The sequence below is a fragment of the Paralichthys olivaceus genome, chromosome 13, assembly GCF_024713975.1.
Source record: "Paralichthys olivaceus isolate ysfri-2021 chromosome 13, ASM2471397v2, whole genome shotgun sequence".
Classification (NCBI taxonomy): Eukaryota; Metazoa; Chordata; class Actinopteri; order Pleuronectiformes; family Paralichthyidae; genus Paralichthys; species Paralichthys olivaceus.
This window is the reverse complement of record NC_091105.1, coordinates 7,826,762-7,840,140: the sequence shown is the minus strand read 5'-3', so window position 1 is coordinate 7,840,140 and position 13,379 is coordinate 7,826,762. Positions and strand designations below refer to the sequence as shown.

The following is a 13,379-nucleotide window of genomic DNA, read 5'->3' as shown; positions in this document are numbered from 1 at the left end:
ACGCAGAAGAACTTCCAAATTAAGATATTCTAATAGGCCTTTTCCTTCAGTGTATTATCACATTATTTAGTCATGCGTTTTTTTGCTTTGTACACATACATCTGTCTTCATTCCAGCTGCATTCACTTTTTATTGGTTATTATTATTTTTTATTGTTAATTATTATTTGTTTTTACTAATGATCTTATTTCGTAATCTTCCATTAAGCATTTTAGGTGCCAGGTAATTTTTGTGTGTAATCGACAAACAGCAACGACTGAAATGAAAAGTCACAGCTCTGATGATCACATAGTCACATTTCAGATCTTTCCTTTTTTGTTTTATCACTTTATTCTTATTTCCCATCTTCATTGACTTGTTAATTTTTCCAATTTGTTTGTTCAGCCACATTTTTTCATAATTTTTCATATTTCCCATAATCTGACATCAGCTTTGTTGTTCGTCTTCATAAAACTGTGCGAACAGAATCGGTCAGTCGACTCTCTGACCCTCAGTTTGAAGACATTTCTCTGTGACAAAATTGTAGGAACTTCTGCGTTTTTGAAAATCTGTATTTAGTCTGTATAGACTCCAGTTCCCAGAGCACCCCCCCCGCCCCCCCTTCCAGGAAGTAGGGTGGGGGGGTTGTTGGTTGCACTGGAGTTTCATCTCGGCCAAAATACCCAGAGGAGAATAACAGAAACAGTGAAACAGTCCACATTAAGCACACACACTCTTCTTCCTTTCTGTTGCATCATTTAATGGTGACACAGGATTATACAGCATTAAATGTGTGGTGCAGCGCACTGGTTTCACTGGCTGGAAGATGAACTCAGCTCTGCTGTGAGTTTAACATACAGTCACAGGATGGAAGAGACACTGGAGTAATACAATCAATTATAATAGTGATAATAATAGGGTTTAACAAAAAGTGGTAAAAACCAAAAAAAAAAGGAGAAGCTGTAAAAAATACTCTAACTATTAAAAACAGTATAAATAAATACAAAAATCCCCAAAGCTTTCAGAAAGAGAAAGGTTTTGAAGGGAGATTTAAATGAGAGGTAGTACTTCAACTTAGAGTTTCTTAAATCTATAAATTCACTTCACACCACATGTAAAAAGACAAAACACGCAGGCAATGTAAAGAGATGAAGCCTTTTATTGTTGTGCTTATTGAGTGACGACGACTAAAACTGTTAAAACATTCACAACATGTAACTCTGCTCTGTCATGTGAAAATTAGCTGCGTGTTTGTGTGCAGCGTTGTTGTAAAAGAGGGGGAGGTTTTAAAAAGATGGAGTGAAAGAGAGTGAGAGAGAAAAGCCAGGCTAATATTAATAGCCTCACTGACAGTAAGTGTTGGGTTTAGCACTCTGCGTTCAACCCGGTACAAGGGGAAGTCGGGAGGGGAAGTGAGAAAGACACAGCAACTTGATATACTGTCCCACCACTGTATTACTGACCACATTATCCACCATGCCACTGTCTGTCGGCCATTTCCAGCCATGAATCACATCTCATCTTACCCTGCACACGGGCATCATCCACAGATATAAGATAAAAGTTCACCTTACAGCTGTTTTTACAAGACGGACAATCAGTTTACATTGTGTATTTGGCTTTATTGTTGCACGCACGGAGCACAAGGTAGTCCAATGTAAAAGAAGTGACATTCACAGTGCGTTAGTAAATGTGCTATGTGCATTATGAGGGGTTGACTTTCCTTGAGTTTTAAATATGGACATCCTTGAGAGGAAGAAGCTTCACCTTGTGGCAGATTTTACCAGAAATTAGAAATGCTGGACGTTTTGGGGTTTCCCTAGCAGCTGCTAGTTTTATATAGCATCAAAACAGGAGCTGTAAGTAATGTTGGAATACCCACAAACTTGACCCTAATAATAGATTAATCAGACGCTTGCATCCTACATGGTTAGTCACCGAAGGCTTTTTGCAGAAGTCCATTTATATGGAGGACATCCTGTGGTCAGTGTGTATTTGTGTATACGACCCCAAGTTCTGACCAGTGTGGCAGCAGAGTGGAGCTTTCAGAGCCCATCGCAACTTCCCCCTTTCCCTCAAGACGCTGCACACACCAAAAGTCAGCTGTTCTCATTTCTGTCTCCCTGAAGCAAACGTGTTTCTGCGTCTTATCAGGGAGCAGGTTTTCATCTCATTAAAAGTTGCACTGGACTCATTGTTTGATCATTTGAAATCAGCTTCAGGTCAGTGGATCAGGGTCGTCCTCTCGTCCGTGTATCACTGCTGCCCCCAAATGGTGAAAACCATGCTTGACCACTTGGTTTTTGGTGTTGCAGAAAGTCATGTACGAGTCATAATGTCATTTTTCTGTGTCATCAATAAGGTGGTGGGAAAATTACGATTTGATATCACTTTCTCATCGGCAACTTTCTCTGCAACATGAAAAATAACAGGATGGAAAGAAAAGAGAGAAATGGGAGAGGAGGGGGTGAGAAGAGAGAGGGAGACAGAGTTTATTATGCAGGTGGCAGATATAATTAGTTGGTCGTTGGGCTGATTTGCATGTTTTCACAAAAGGGAAGTAGCTCTGCATGTGTGTGTGTGTGTGTGTGTGTGTGTGTGGTGTGTGTGTGGTGTGTGAATGTGAGAGAGAGAGAGAGAGAGAACAGAGAAAAGAGGGTTTCAAATGGACACAACAGGTTTGTGGTTTCAGACAAATAAAAAAGCTTTTGTATTGGGATAATACTATAGTGCATGATTATCAAAAACAAACACACACATAAGTACACAGTATAGACATGTACACACACACACACACACACACACACACACACACACATACACACACACACACATCCCTCTCACACACACCTTTTCTCAAATCTCTCCTCAGATTCCAGTTTCCATTTTTTCGCCTCTGTCAAAAAATGCTCAGTTCTCTTTGTGACAGACAGTTGAAGACTTGCATTTCGTTCCGCCTTGTATTCGCTGCAGTTGCCATGGGGACTGCCCCAAAACAGTATGAACCAGGAAGCGATGTGGTCTCAACGTGAATGACACACAACGATATGAGCTCCCACGTAAACACCCTTAGTTAAATATAGAACAAGCAAACACCTTGGGTCAACCTACTCAGTGTTAAAACCACTAATTGGAAAGAATGAATGAATGTGGGCTGCATTCAACCCGAGAGTGATTCAGCCACATTGTTTGGAGTACAGTGTGTGGGCCCCATTCCGTGACCTGAAACCACTCAACCTTCTAATCTGAGATCGACGCCCTGGACATCCTCTTTCCCCTCTCGTCATCCAGATTCTGATCACCTGCTTTGAAAATGTCTGTTGTTCTGCTTCGCTCTGCTTTTTTTATTTTCTGTCTGACACAGATTTAAGAGTCAGCCTGACTGACTGCTGTTTGTCTGCGTGTCTTCCTGTTGCAGATATCAGGATGTCAAAGCCAGGAGAGCTGGAGAAAGCGGGGGCTGACTCACCATTGGAGGGCACAGGTAACATGCTAATAAACACATCCTCATGCAGACTACATATACTGAATGTAAAAACAAAGTCTCTGTGTATTTGTTCTTTAACACATGATCAATTTCTCACTTTTTCCTTCCTCTCCCACACAGATTCTGAGCGGAACGGACCTGAATCAAATCACCAGGTACATCTGAACCCTGTGATTATTACGCTTGTCTCCCACCTCTGTCACACGCGTAACTGAGCCACAACAAAAGATAACAATGAAATGAAATCAGATTATTATCTCCACCAGGGAGGTTATGTTTTTATCATTGTCCGTGTGTTTGATGGTTGGTTTGTATATTTGTTTTAAGCAAGAAACTTGGTGGAGACTTGTGGTATGGTTCAGAGAAGAACCTTGGTTTTATCCCTTTCATTAACCTTTTTATTTGACATTTTCACTGATTTCACAGCAAAAGAAATTATGAATCTCGATGAAAAAAATCAAGCATATTTAAGGGACTCATTTCTATCAGAGAGTTCATTTTGGTGCAGCTTGATTGAATTCAAAATGACTGTTGGGCCTTGGTGGGGGGAGGTGTAGGGCCATTCTAGTTTTAGAAGTAATGTTGAAGTCTAAAAGATTCTAGAAATGTGTGATTTACCAGTGACATCTTCAAATTGCTTGTTTTGTCTGATAAAGAGTGAAAAATACAAAGTTAAATCAGTTCATTGTAGAAAAAAATTGAAAAAGGGAAACAATTATTTTTTGTATGGAAACTATTTTTTTTGTAAACCAACCGATCAAAATCAAAAAAGAATAATTTTGTTCATGAATCATTGACTCTTCTTACCTTTAAAGTGGCATAATTTCTGAAATGAGTAATCCTTTCTGTTTCTTCTCTTCTTGGCTCAGTCAATGAAAGTCAGTCCTTTCCCTCTGTCACCAAGCCTGAGCAGCAGCAAGGTGAGTGTGTGTGTGTGTGTGTGTGTGTGTGTGTGTGTGTGTGTGTGTGTGTGTGTGTGTGTGTGTGTGTGTGTCCATTATGCTGAATTGCCTGTGCACGTTCTTGTGTATGTCTGGTCCCATGTTTGTGCATCTTTTGTGTCTTAATGTCACACAGTGGGCTCATTGACAGTATAGCTGCCTCAGCTTTGTGTTCGTTTCTTTGCACTGAATCGCTCTTTTGTTGCGTTTGACGTCGAGGCTCATAATGTGTCTAAAAGCCTTGAATGTAAACAGATTGACCGAGAGGAGACAGTATGATGGCACTCTCCATTCACAAAGCACATTCACAAGTGGAATTAATCTGAAAAGCTACAATGCAGCAAAGAGTAAAATCCACCTAATTTGCATACCAGCGGAGATATGTAAATCAGTAAACTGGAAGAGTTTCGCCGCTGCCAGTTCAAACGCACCTGATCCTGGGAAAAAAGACGTTTGTGCAAGAAAAAGAGACACAAGTCACCTCACGTCCGAAGACACGTTTCAGATTCAGCTGGTGATCTTATCTGTCCTTGTCTTTTTAGTGCAGGTGCTTTTTATAATTACATTGTAGCATTTATGTTTCAAGCTAATATGGGATTAAGACTTTTATGTGTTTTAATTGATATTTGTCTACATTCACTTGTTTCCTTTCTTTCTCACAGAATAAGATGGAGGAGTGTGGTGAGATGTCCCCGGCCCTTCCTCACTCTCACGGCCCGACCCCCTCACAGACGGCCCTGCAACACACACAGCTCATGCTGACTGGCTCCCAACTAGCAGGGGTAAGACTGACTTATGATACACACACACACATACACACACACACACACGCTGCTTTGCTTTTACCTTGCTTGCTTCTCTTGTGCTTCTTTTTGAAAACTGTTTCCTTCATTGTCTCTTTCTGGCCATTTCATTCTTTTCTTTTGAATCTCAATTCTCTCCTCCTCTCCTCCTCTCCTCCTCTCCTTTCCTCTCCTCTCCTCTTGCTCTTTCTCTCTCTCCTCACCAGTTGACAGCTCTGTTGCCAGCGCAGCAGCAGTTGTTGCTGCAGCAGGCTCAGGCGCAGCTCCTGGCTGCAGCTGTGCAACAGTCCAATGCAGCCCATGCTGCTCATGCTGCCCACGCGGCCGCCCAAGCCAATCAGCAAGCTCAGGCAGCAGCAGCAGCAGTAGCAGCAGCGAATCAGCAAGCCCAGCAGCAGCAGCAGCAACAGCAGGCAGGACACACGGGTCAGCAGGCTCAGTCGCAGGGACAGGGGCAGAGCACACAGGAACAGACTGCCCAAAGTGTCCCTGTCCCACCTCCTCCACCCCAGCTTACCCTGTCCCAGCCCATCCAGCTCACCGCCCAGGTACTGATTGCCAATCAAAGCCACTTCCTGATGATCGCTTTGATTGAGGAAATAGTATTTAGCCTCGGAACAATCTTGCAGGCGTGTCATTTGTTTCATGATTCACAGTTTCCACTGTGCATGAATGCACACATTTTCCCTTTCTTTTCAATAACAACATTTTCCACTTACTTCTATGTTTTCTGCTCCTCTCCTCAGCAGGAGGTGCCTCACATACTAACACATTTTTATATGTCTGAGCCCTCAATCTCTCCTCATGAGTTCATGAGAAGTTATAGATACAAACCTTCTCTCTTGATCACACAGGACATCCAGCAGCTGTTGCAGCTTCAACAGTTGGTGTTGGTGCCCGGTCACTCGCTCCCATCTCCTGCTCAGTTCCTCCTCCCGCAGGCACAGCAGGCCCAGCAAGGTGGGGCCTGCATATTATTTTATGTTTCCTGCAGAAATTAGTTATAAAATTCACCTTTTTGTCATAATCGATAATGTTGGGTTTTTTTTTTGTCAGGACTCCTATCGACACCAAATCTTATTACGCTACCTCAGCAAAACCAAGGAAGTCTGCTGTCTGCTCAGAATAGAATGGGACTCCAAGCACAGGTGAGAAAACTTTTAAGCTTCAGTCAGTGGGAACAGAAAACCCAATGCTTTCACTACTGATACCAAACACTTGTTTCTCTCCCGCCTTCCTTCGCTTTCATTCTCACTTTCATTCCTCTGCGTCGTACATGCTGCAGCGAGATAAGAGCATGGATGTGAGCGGTGGTGGAGGCGTGACTACGATGCCCTCAGTGACCCCTCATCCCGAGGAGCCCAGTGACCTGGAGGAGCTTGAACAGTTCGCCCGCACTTTCAAACAGAGACGTATCAAACTGGGCTTCACACAGGTTGGTAGAACCAAGCAGGTTATATTAAATGTATTAATTTTTAATTAAAATAAATGTTTCTCAGTCACTGATGTGTTTTTAACTGTCTTACATTTTTCTTCTGTAGGGAGATGTAGGTTTGGCCATGGGGAAGCTGTACGGCAACGACTTCAGCCAGACGACCATCTCCCGCTTTGAGGCCCTGAACCTGAGCTTTAAGAACATGTGCAAGCTGAAGCCGCTGCTGGAGAAGTGGCTCAATGATGCAGGTGAGCTCACATTAAAATAGCAGCTCTCTGCATTTATGTTAAAAGTACTTACATGACATTCAGTCTGTTTTCCTCCTGCAGAGACCATGTCCATAGACAGCACCCTGCCCAGCCCCAGCTCCCTGTCCTCTTCCTCTTTGGGCTTCGAGGGGATGCCTGGTCGTCGCAGAAAGAAGAGAACCAGCATCGAGACGAATGTACGTGTGGCCCTGGAGCGCGCATTCATGACGGTGAGATAATTAAAGCTATTATTAAGGTAGAAATGAAAGAAATTCTTTTCTTGAATAGATTGCACTCAGTAGAGAACATACCTCCCCCACGGCAAAACACTCACAAATATTAGTCCCTTAAATGTGCCTATTTTTAATCAAGAAACATCAATTATTCCATTGGAAATGAGTTCAAATCTCTTTACTGACCCACACTGCATCCCTTCACCAAGTTTCAAGGAAATAGTTTCAGTAGTTTTTGTGTAATCTTTCAAAAAGTTGACAGTTAGCGAAAACATGACCCATAACTGACCCTAAATCCATCAGATATTGTGTTTTAATGGAGTCATTATATATATTTTATATATATATATATATATATATTATATTATGTATAAATACTGTAATAACCTGAGTGTGTATTTTGTCATCACTGTCCAGAGTTTATTAAAAATGAACACATGAAGAATTACAGTGATTTAAAGCTTAAGGCTTCATCTTAATGAACACATCATTTAGGTGTCACATTCTTCCCTTTGTGTAAACGAACATGATTTATGTCTCGGTGTTTTGAAACTTTTAGCTGAAATCTAGCACTGTTGAAATAATCCTGCAGAACCAGAAGCCTACCTCAGAGGAGATCCTGCTGATCGCCGAGCAGCTCAACATGGAGAAGGAGGTGATCCGAGTCTGGTTCTGCAACCGCCGGCAGAAAGAGAAGCGCATCAATCCCAGCAGTGCCACCCCTCCCCTGCCCAGCCAGCCCCCCACTGCCCCACCAGCACACAAACAACCCTGCTACAGCCCTCACATGGTAAACGCACCACCTCAATCCACATCTCCTCCCCTGTATGTGATAGTTATACAGTGTTTGTCAGCCGTCAGTAGTTTCAGAAACCTGAATCTGTCTGTGTGTCCGTCTCCCCGCCAGATGTCCAGCCAGCTGTCGCAGGCCGTGACCAGTCTTAGCAGCACAACGGTGACCACCATGCCCTCCATCTGCTCCCTGACCTCCAGCCTCACCTCCACCCATCCCTCCATCAGCTCAAGCCACCTCTCTCTCAGCTCTGCACCCTCCCCGGTGACTCCTCCTCCTCCTCCCCGCAGCACGGCCAGCCCAGCCACTCCCAGCCACAGCACACTCAGCCTGAACACAGGGTAAGACACAACGTGCCCAGGCCCTAAGTCGTGGATGTCTTAGGGAATCATTCTAGAATTGTGTGTAATTTGGCGCAGATCCAAATAGAAATCTGGATATACTCTCAAATGTAATGTTTCATGTGTTGGGTTGATAGCATAATCTCAGTTTGGTGGAGAGTGAGAGATGGAAGCTGCAAAACCTGAAGAAATATATCCAAACCTACTGTAACTAAGATATCAACCGAGGTGTTTTTTGTGGCAACTGACCCTTTAAATATCAGGTCCATGTTTGTTTTTTATCTTGATTACAGTATTTTTTTTATATTTAAAAAAAAATCACTGTCTCTGTGTCCAAAAATGTAGGCAAAGCTTCTTAACACACGTTACACACACAACCACACATTTCCATGAAACTATGAATACTGCACCCTGCGCGGTTCACCTGCAGTTTGTAGTTAAATGGTTGATATGGTATACACACACACAAACACGCACACACACGCACACACACCGATAGCCCAGCAATGCCATTGGGTGCCACTGCTCCCCCCATGCAGCAGTGCATTCTAACCCTGTGTGTGTCCGTGTGTGGTTCTTGTGTTCACAGCTTATGGCGTATGGGTAAAAAGAACGGTGACGTGTCTAACTACATCACCGATTTTGCTGCAAACTTGAGGTGAATGCGACACACGTAGATATTAAAGTACTGAATTCTATCCTTTGTTATAGATGCAGAGTAAATTATACATTTTTAATCTTTTGTAACATTTTCTATATGATCTGTCTACTTCCACACGTCTAACCTCTTTTTCTTAACATTGTTTACACCTGTCCTGCAAACTATCACCAAACTACTGCTCCTTATATGTGCAAGGCTGAATTTGTCCTCTGCTTGTATTTGCTGCCAAACTTTTCTCACCTTTTCTCCTCTGCTTGTCTTTGTTCGTATATATGCTTGCACGTGTATGGTGCTGTGTGTGTGTGTGTGTGTGTGTGTGTGTGTGTGTGTGTGTGTGTGTGTGTGTGTGTGTGTGTGTGTGTGTGTGTGTGTGACACAACAGGAACACTGTGATGGGAGTTAACACAGGGATGAACCAAGCCCTCCTCGGTAACAATCCCCTGGCCACTATCCAAGGTGTGTGTGTGTGTGTTATATAGACATGAAAGGCAAATGAGTTTAATAGAGAAACCAGTGAGAATAGAAACCAATGCAGAGGTCAAGGCTGAGCTGGAGGTGTTTGTTTTTATTCAGTTTCTGGAAAAAACTAATCTTAGGGTCATAGGAAACATAAAACACCCAGAGAGGAGTTTTAATGCTCTGCGCACATTTTCCTTCATCTTACACAAACACTTGCCTCTCACACACTCCTACACAAACATAAATGTTTAGACGCATGTACTGTACATGACACATCCCCTCTCACACACCTGCCTACACTTCAGAACAGAACGAGAATAGCACAAGGGGGGGGGGAAAGTGTGCAATCCTGCAGAAGTGACCAGTGAACAGTCTCGACCGACGTCAACAGAGCTCATTTTCCAGGTGTGAGAAGGGTGAGAGAGAGAGAGACGTATTAAAAAAGAGAAGTGTGACGGTGAGTAATACAGTTATGCATGTTACTGCTGACTGGAGACACAGATGCAAAGGCAGCTGAGGGTGTTTGCTCATCGACAGCACGAGGCAGCCGAGACTGAGACAGTTGTAGATTTAACTTCTCGTGTGTCGCAGTCGTCCAACATCCATCAATTCATCCCATCAAGTGTTTGTACGTGTGTGATGATGGTTACGTTAATGTGTGTTTGTGTGTTTGTTTGTGTGTGCCTGTGCTCTGTCACTCATCTTCACCCTCTGATCTCTTCATTTAATCATTTGTCAAATATGATGATGTGAGGAAAAAGTTCAATTTAGTCTGAAAGTTTAACTAAAGAAAAACACACTCACATACAGTATATACCCACTTTATTCATTCTCATTCATTGAGCTGTTTGGAGGATTTCTACTAATGTCAATATGTATATGATATAATAATAATAAGAAAACATTTTAATATCATTAAACCTATAAGTAAAATATCAATTTATACGAAATTATATCGATATAGAATTTTAATATAATCAAACCATCAGCAGTAAATGTCAGGTTTAGATGTCAGACCTTCAGGATAACAACATTCACCAAGGAATCAATCACCAAGAGAGGACTCAACAGACCATAATGCACAAGACATGTTGCACTTTGAGGAGTACGAGCCAGGAAAAAGATAAATGTGTTTTTCTGTTGCTATGCAATCACAAATATGATTAGACTTCCTTCACGCGAACCGTGTTGATAGTGAAAGAAACACTGCAGGACGTGCGTTCAGAAGAGGAAAAACAAGTCATCTACCTTGTTTCCATAACAACAGGCCACTCATCTTACCTTTGCCTGTGCTGTGTCTGATTCTATGAGATGAGCTTGTTCCAGATATTATATTATGTTTAATTGTCAACTCTTTTTTTTTTCCGATTGGCTTATTATTGACATTTTGTGTTTTTCTCTGTTGCATACGAAGAGATTCCCTCTTGAAAAACAGACTTTTTGGAGAATAACAGTGTTTTTCCCACTTCTCCACCTTCTTCTACTGAATATAACAAGTTTGGTCATTTTCTCAGTCTTCGTCTGCACTGTGGGAAATGAGATGAAGGAGATTGACAGAGAGTTGGTTGACTGACACATACATTTCTGAGAGAAAAGGAAAAAAAGACTGTGCTTGTGTTTGGAGGAGGAAGAGATGAAGGAAGAGATGAAAGGGGATAACACGGTGCCCAAACATGATCGCATAATCAAACAATAAGATAAAGTTGACTCTGGTTTACAGTAAAAGTGTCTGGTGATGGAATATCCCTTTAATATCCCTTTAACACCCTCCGTCTCTCTCTCTCCCTCAGCCCTAGCAGCCAGTGGTGGTCAGCTGCCTCTTTCCAGTCTTGAGGGGGCCAGTAAGGTTTTGCTGGGGGCCTCTGGGGGCCAGGGAGGTGGCCTCCCCTCCTCCCTCTTCCTCAACCACCCTGCCTTCCTCCACATGTCCCAGAACCCCGGTGCTGGACTGATCAGCGCCGCTGTAGCCAAAGCCTCCCAGGCCTCCCCCTTCCCCTCCGCCAGCAGCATCAGCCCCACCCCCTGCTCCCCGTCCCCCTGCTCCAGCCCCGCCTCTTCCTGCTCCTCCAGCGAAATGGCACACAGCCCGCCCCCTCTGGGTGGCGGCAAGATCGAGTGACCACACAAAGGGCCAATCAGAGAGGAGGAGGACGGAGGAAACGGGAACCTCGCCTTTCACACCAAAGCTATCTCTTTCTCTCTCTTGTGCTCTTCTTCCGTTATTATTTTCATGATGGCTCTCTCTCTCTCTCTCCTTCTCTCCCAGTCTTTCGATGCCAAAAATATACAGAATGAAAGAGGGGAGAGGGAGGGAAAGATGTGAAAGAGGGCAGAAGGGAAGGGAAAGGGGAAGATCGAAACCAAAAATCTTTATCTATCAAAAACAGACGAAAAGGCGGCAACGTGGGACCTTTTTGTCAACGACGCGTGATATCAACATGGCACCTCTCCACTCTTTCTCTCTAAAGGAAAACAAACCAATGACTCTTCCACAAAAGAGAAGGAAGAGACGGCGGAGATGCATGTCGACGAATATAAACCAAAAATGACGAAAGATAACTTTAATATGTGACAAAGGAATGGCGGCAAGGACAAAAAAATGGAGAGGACTGTGCTTACATTTTTCTTTTTCTTTTTTTCGTATTATTTCGAAAAGCTGCGGGTCTGAAGGAAGAGGAGTCGGGAGGACAAGTTTAAACCAAAAATTTACCTGAGGAGGAGGCGGAGGAGGAATACACAATGACGAAAAAAAAGTCAACCATACCAAAATCCCAAATACCAAAAATACGGAGAGAAAAGCTTTATTCAAAAAGGACATGTAAATACTGAAGCTATCCAGGACCAGGACTCTACTGCTACTGCAACACACACACACACACACATCAAGAGCCAATCCATCCTGTCATTGACTCATCCTGTTTGTGTCAGATCATGTGTCTCTCATAGGTTTTCATGCTAGATTGTTTTGAACAATTGTGTAACGTTCGATTGCCAATACTGCTGCATCTTCATGCGTTTATAGTCTCTTTACCTACCTCTGGTTCTAAGAGCATAGAGAAAGCTTTCCTCTTCTTTTTTTTTATTTCAAACATCCCTGACGGACTCTTATTATCCAGTATCCGTTTTTTACACTTTGAGAAGTACACATGGGATTTGTGTTTTTAATAATTTATTAGTGCCATTTTTCCTACTCTATTTATTGCTGCAGCTTTTTTTTTAGTGTTAGCTTTTGGGGTTATGACTCATCATCGTCATTGTCATCATCTTCATGTTTGTGTCTACGACGTGCATTTTGTTCCTACATGTGGCGGAGATGATGGACGTGACAAGACGCTCGTCTCAGTCCTCACCAAGTGCCGGTAGATCAAAAAAAAAGTCGGCACACACTTTGTAGTTTGATTTCAAGGTGTGAATGAATTTATTAAGACCTAAACATGTGGCGTTCTGTGCTCTTAATCAAACCACTCTTTCCTCACTCTTAAAGATAACCCATTATCAGCGGGTCCAGGGCTAAATGAACATGCCCTAGGAACTTCGCACACCTTCGTTAAAGAGTGGTTGACCATTTTGAAAGTATGAAATAGGGCTGTGATTGAAGATTCGAAGTATCAGCCGTTAAGACTGCAGGCTAAATAAGTCAATAAAGCCAAGTTTAGTCACAGCTCTCCTTCCTGCCTCGTCTATCAGTGTTAGACGCCGCACGCTACACCTGTCTGTCTAGACATGTTTACTGATGTGTGTCTGTTTCCATCATCACCCCATCAATCACATTTCACTGTCATTTTCCACCTCAGACTGCCATTAATTCTCAAATGGAAACCAAAGCATTCTCAAGGCTGCAGGGCTCATCTTGAAGGAGCCCTGGCCCAGACATACGAACACAATAAAGACACAGAGGAAGGTGGGGTGGGGGCTGAGAACAGGACGTTAGCACCGGAGGCCCCCCTGCCTTCCAGGTGTAATCCCCTCCACCTGGCCCGTCGTAAAAACCCAACGGGG

The 13,379-nt window shown here is 43.1% G+C and overlaps 1 protein-coding gene across 7 annotated transcripts in view; it reads left to right on the top strand.

Moving 5' to 3' along the window:
* pou2f2b (POU class 2 homeobox 2b) overlaps nt 1-13,041 on the top strand; it is a 59,154-nt gene extending 46,113 nt beyond the window's left edge. For 3 of the 7 annotated variants that reach the window (XM_069537209.1, XM_069537207.1, XM_020092963.2), the window contains exons 2-16: nt 3,398-3,463; nt 3,587-3,621; nt 4,336-4,386; nt 5,070-5,189; nt 5,417-5,758; nt 6,065-6,170; nt 6,267-6,358; nt 6,496-6,645; nt 6,752-6,893; nt 6,975-7,123; nt 7,719-7,916; nt 8,034-8,260; nt 8,850-8,918; nt 9,304-9,377; nt 11,171-13,041. In XM_069537209.1, the coding sequence (XP_069393310.1) occupies nt 3,398-3,463; nt 3,587-3,621; nt 4,336-4,386; nt 5,070-5,189; nt 5,417-5,758; nt 6,065-6,170; nt 6,267-6,358; nt 6,496-6,645; nt 6,752-6,893; nt 6,975-7,123; nt 7,719-7,916; nt 8,034-8,260; nt 8,850-8,918; nt 9,304-9,377; nt 11,171-11,499 (2,150 nt within the window). In that variant the 3' untranslated portion in view covers nt 11,500-13,041. The remainder of the gene's footprint in view (nt 1-3,397; nt 3,464-3,586; nt 3,622-4,335; nt 4,387-5,069; nt 5,190-5,416; nt 5,759-6,064; nt 6,171-6,266; nt 6,359-6,495; nt 6,646-6,751; nt 6,894-6,974; nt 7,124-7,718; nt 7,917-8,033; nt 8,261-8,849; nt 8,919-9,303; nt 9,378-11,170) is intronic. The other 4 variants (XM_069537210.1, XM_069537212.1, XM_069537211.1 and 1 more) reach the window with 3 other exon arrangements.
* The last annotated feature ends 338 nt before the right edge of the window (nt 13,042-13,379 follow it).